The 5,138-nt window shown below is 35.9% G+C and overlaps 1 protein-coding gene across 1 annotated transcript in view; it reads right to left on the bottom strand.

Annotated features, from left to right (window-relative positions):
• The window catches only part of tada1 (transcriptional adaptor 1), a 16,384-nt gene extending 14,323 nt beyond the window's left edge, over window positions 1-2,061 (bottom strand). The window contains exons 1-3 of the mRNA XM_014013809.1: window positions 1,954-2,061; window positions 790-881; window positions 635-700 (exon numbers count right to left, since the gene is read on the bottom strand). Of these exons, the coding sequence (XP_013869263.1) occupies window positions 635-700; window positions 790-881; window positions 1,954-2,057 (262 nt within the window). The 5' untranslated portion in view covers window positions 2,058-2,061. The remainder of the gene's footprint in view (window positions 1-634; window positions 701-789; window positions 882-1,953) is intronic.
• Between the last annotated feature and the right edge of the window lie 3,077 nt (window positions 2,062-5,138).

Genomic DNA, 5,138 nt, shown 5'->3' with positions numbered 1-5,138 from the left:
TCATTACACTCTTGCGTGATGCTGCGTTCAGGACAAGCATGGAAAACTCACCACTCTTATGCCAATACGGTCCCAATGATGCATTTAGGTACCAAAATGGAATTGCATGAACATTCACGTGGTGGTTATGTAATACAGCGAATCGATAATAAAAAATCTGCATCGACAAATTTACATAATCGACATCATCGATTATTTCAACTAATCGATGCAGCCCTAGTTTCCATACAAACCTTTTAGTTATCATTATCAAACTACAAAGTGCTGAAATTTGCCTAAATAAACCCAAATATGACTCCAGTCAGTTCAAGTTTGAGTATTTATGGTTTATAGTCAAACATGGAAGCCCGCCATGTATTCATCCTAATTTGCCTATTTATTTATGAGAGGAGACAGACTGATGCATACTGTTTCATAAATCTGAATATCTTTATACATACACTTTTTGTTTTCTTTGTACCCAAACTTTCAGTATTAAAGCTGTGCATTCAATTGTTTGTAATGTGAAGCAGATTAAATATATCTAGGATATAATCTGGTTAACTTGCTTAAGTAAACCCAGGATTCGTAGGTCCTTCCCAGTTCTCCCTGTATCATACAGAACCACAGTTTCTTGCTGCACAAACTCTCCTACCTGGTGTGGAAACAATGATCTGACACCGTGTGAGGATGGCCAAGAGGAAGTCATTGTGAACGTGCACTACAGGAGGAAAAAAAGAGGGATACGAAACATAAGACAAGCTTCTCAGAAAACACTATTGATCAGCTCAGCTTTACGTGAACACCTACTATTTTCTTGTGGTAAAAGTCGACGTGCTTCAATGTCAAACTCCTCTTTGCTGATCTTTTGTTTGAACCACAACTTCAGGTTTGCCCAGTAACTGCATGGAGGCAACAAACACTTATCACATCAAAACATTTCTAACTGTGCATTTCAAGCTCTTTGTTTTTATTATTTTTTGTTCGTGTAACATGTTCTCAATAACAGAGGACTAATTAGCTTCGTTTTCTCTAAATCAGTGTTTCCCAAAGTTGGGGTCAGGACCCAAAGTGGGGTCCCGAAACATCAAGGTGGGGTCCTGAAAAGATTTTCTTAATTAATTACATATTTGCCTTAGTTGTTACAAAGGAGTGAGGTTAGTATATTTAAAATGGATAAATGTAGTATAAAAATATTGTTACTATGCCCATGTTTAGTTGACCTGATACAAATGTTTATCATACAAAAAGAGTTGGGAGCACAGGTCTCTGCTACTGTTATTTTGTGGGTCAAAAGCTGAAAAGTTTGGGAACCACTGCACTTTGGTTCCCAAAGTTGGTCTTGGGACCCAATTATGGGTCATGAAGCACCTTGGATAATCTCCAGAAATCAATTTAAAGGGTAATAAAATAATTGCTGATGTAATATTTTCCCTATAATTATTACAAAAACACAAAAATAAATAAAAATAATTATTTATATTTGTGTACAAGCTGTTTAGATTGTCAAAAAGCCTGTGTTTTTAGGGTTGTTAACATCGTTTGTGTACTCAGACCAGTAATATTTGGGGTCACAAGTTTTTGCCATGGATATTTTGTGGGTCAGAAGATAAAAAGTTTGGGAACCACTAAACTAGATCATCTTAATTTATTTGAACTAGTGACACATTGCCCCCAACTTTTCTCATTTTGATTTCTAAAATCGTATCGTTAAAATAAACATATGACTTTATATGTAACGCGAGTAACATTTAACATTTATTGGATGTCTCACCACACGAACGTAACATACAAGAAAGACAGCAGAAGTTGGGGTAATATATTAGCCAAACATTAGCATTGCTAGCTAGGTAGAAGCTAGTTTGCACATAGTTTGGAAAATTATCGAGGTTTTGTATGTTGCTTTTTGTGGGCAAAATGGAGGAAACATCAACAATAAACGGAGAAAACACATTTAAAACATATATTTCTTACTGCTTCACGTTATCCCCGACCGCATCCGTTAAATTTTTCTTCGCAATTTCAAGCTCGCTCGCTTGAGCCGCCATTGCGCCTTGAACGAACCGGAAATACGTCATTATTTTCCTTTTTTTTGTGAGGTTGGCAAACAACTGTAAGGTGCGTTACCGCCACCTACTGGTGTGGAAGGAGGACTGGATTAACGCCAAAAAAATCACCCATATTCTTTCAAACAAATGAGTCTGCTTCAAGTACTGGAATAATTCCACAGTGCTTTCAGATTTAGAATTCCCTCGTAATATTTCTATAAAGTCCAACCTTATTTTATTTTCATTAAGTCTGTTAGTTAATTGAAATCTTTCATTTCTGTATTTTTGGCGATGTATTAATACATGTTCTATGTCCTCGTCTTCTCCACAGCACTCACATTTTCCTGTTGTTTGTTTTCCAATAATAAATAATGTTGTGTTTAACCCTGCATGTCCTGATATAACTGTTTCCTCCAGTACTCCTCATTTCTCCCGCTTTCTGTTGAATTCTATAAAACCATCTCTGTTTTCTTCCTTCCTCCCAGTGTTTTAGCCATTTTCTCTCATTTTTACCTTTATAATACTTTTAATTTCTGTTTCACTGAATTTTATTTCTGTTTCAACTACATTGTTTTTTGGTAGCCTCCTGTTTTGCTATTTTGTCTGATTTTTCATTTCCTATTATTCCTATGTGTGCTGGTATCCATAGAAAAATTACTACTAGTCTACTGTATAGTGTTTGTTTTTGGAAATACGTCATCAGCAATGGAAAACTATTTAAACAGAAATAAATCTGAAAAGCTCGTTTTTAAAGATTTGAAATATTTTCTAAATAATTCCTAAACTGCATACTTTGAGAAACCAAGAAAAAACCAACCCTCCAACATAAACTCTAATCTAAAACATTCTAAGTAGAAAAGTATTAATAATTGTTCACAAACCTATTTCATTTTACAAATGACATTGAAAACTGAGAAACAATGAAAAATCTAAATTGCAGAGCCCATTTTTGAACACTATCAACAAAGACAAAGAAGTATTGTTTTTAAATAAAATAAGAAAATTGAATCCATGCACAGATTAAATAATTAATTAATTAATTAGGTTAGTTAGTTTTCTTAACACAAAAACTGACATAAACTCAAAGCTTATGTGCAAATAATTACTGCCACTAGATGGGACTGTTGCCTGTTTAACACCAAAAGCTTTACAAGGAGGCTGCGAAGCTTTCTGTTAGTTCCCAAAAACATATTTCAAAGTCATAAACTATATCCTAATAAAAAAGCTGTCTGCTGAGATCAATTGGTTTTTCATAAATAAGTCATTCAGCAGTATGTGGTTACCCTGACTTACTTGTTAAAGGAACGTTTTGGCCATTTTGAAGCTTTGTGCAAAAGGTTGACATTTAAATTCAACTACGATCGCCCTGTCTTCCTAAAAGAGCGTAATTCCAGAATGTTTTATTGTTTTAATATTAATTGTTCATGCACACAGACACAGTACTTTATGAGACTTATTGGTAATGGTAATGGTAATTGGGGATGGGTACAACCCAGGTGAGCAGGGGCCTCATAAGTGGGCCCATTGCTCTCCCCAAAAGATACTGGGCTTTAATCAAACCTTTTTGTCCCTCGGATGAAGGACACCAGGTTAGAAACCCTCAGTGTTCTAAGCTTCTCGGGATCCACAAAGGGGTCTCCAAGAATTCTTTCCCTTAGACTACTCAGAGCCAAGCATTGGCCTAAGCAGTGCAAAGAGGTCTCTGATTCAATGCCGCAGGCATCACACAGACCATTGTCTTGGAGTCCCATCACCATTTTATGGTGGTTGAGCAGATTGTGCCCAGTGAGGACTCCAACCAGTGTATTTAAAGTGTTCCTTGTCAAGGCAAGAAGGGATTTTCCAAATCCATGATTTGGGCYGTTTATCAGTTCCCGTGCCTGTCTACAATCCGTCAGCTCCCTCTTATGAGACTTAAAGTTATCACTTTCACAATTAACATGAAATTCCTTGGTTATGAGCATGTGTGAACTCTGGCAGCAGTAATCTGTAGTACTTTCAGGCTGGGGTTAAATCAGGCAGAAATGGTTCAGGAGGAAAGATAACTGTATGATGCAAAGCTGATGTAAGTGCAACGATTTTCAAACTGTGTTTGCATAAACCACTATAAATTTTTTGACAATTGGAGATGATTTAACACGACACTATTTACTGTGGAAGTGAGTCAGATGTGCTAATCTCAGCTGACCCACTTCCAAAACAAATGTTGCTGTCATAAAACCACTTCAGTTTTCAACATTTTATAGTTCTTTGGAATTAATTTCGTGTCACACAGTTATTTTAGATCAGTTTTATAAACAAGAACTGGTTCTCAAACGATTTAGCCATAAAAGAAAAAAAAAGTCAAAAGTAACTACCATGAAACAATGAAAAAAAAAGTTAAATTCCTCTCAGACGTCCCCAAAGCTGTGTTGGTTCTTCATCTCGCTGCTCTTGCAAATACACTTTCCTGTAAATAACCCTGTACTGTTAAATGACGGCAGTGTTAATATGTAGCACTTGAATTGATCCTCATTAAATTCCAAAAAATGAAATAGTTTTAAAATGACAACAGTCCACTTTGGTCTTGGCTGTTTTTGTATTAATCTCACTCCACTTAGACTTCATGTGTTAATCCTAAACTGAGATTGTTCACAAGCTCGTTACAACTGGAACCATTTTATAATGATTACACAGATCACCACTGTTTTATGTTTCATTTTAATGCAGAAACACAAGATGAAAGTGATTTCACCTCTTAAGTTTTAATTTCATTCAAGTCATCTCCATAGAACCATTTCCCAATAAAAGTCATCTCAGGGCACAAAAATGTTCACATTAAATGTAAACGATCTAAGTTAACATAGATCTTATGTGAAGCCGGTGACAAATAAACATTTTTTCATCCTTATCTAAGTAAGTCCGACCGGCTGGGTTTATGAGACCGGAAACAGACTCAGACTAACAGAAGTGCTGGTCCAGGTGTATTTTCCTCTGGAAGAGAGACAAAGAAAACAGGTTATTGATAGAAATAATTACAATAAACATGTTGAGAAGAGAGACTAAAGACAACAGCAGAGTGAAGAAATGTGCTCAGTTTGTGCTCCAGCAGTCTAAGTCTATAGCAGCAGA

The sequence above is a fragment of the Austrofundulus limnaeus genome, unplaced genomic scaffold (assembly GCF_001266775.1).
Source record: "Austrofundulus limnaeus strain Quisiro unplaced genomic scaffold, Austrofundulus_limnaeus-1.0 Scaffold106, whole genome shotgun sequence".
Taxonomy (NCBI): Eukaryota; Metazoa; Chordata; class Actinopteri; order Cyprinodontiformes; family Rivulidae; genus Austrofundulus; species Austrofundulus limnaeus.
The sequence above is the reverse complement of the archived record's forward strand: the minus strand, read 5'-3'. Positions and strand labels throughout refer to the sequence as shown.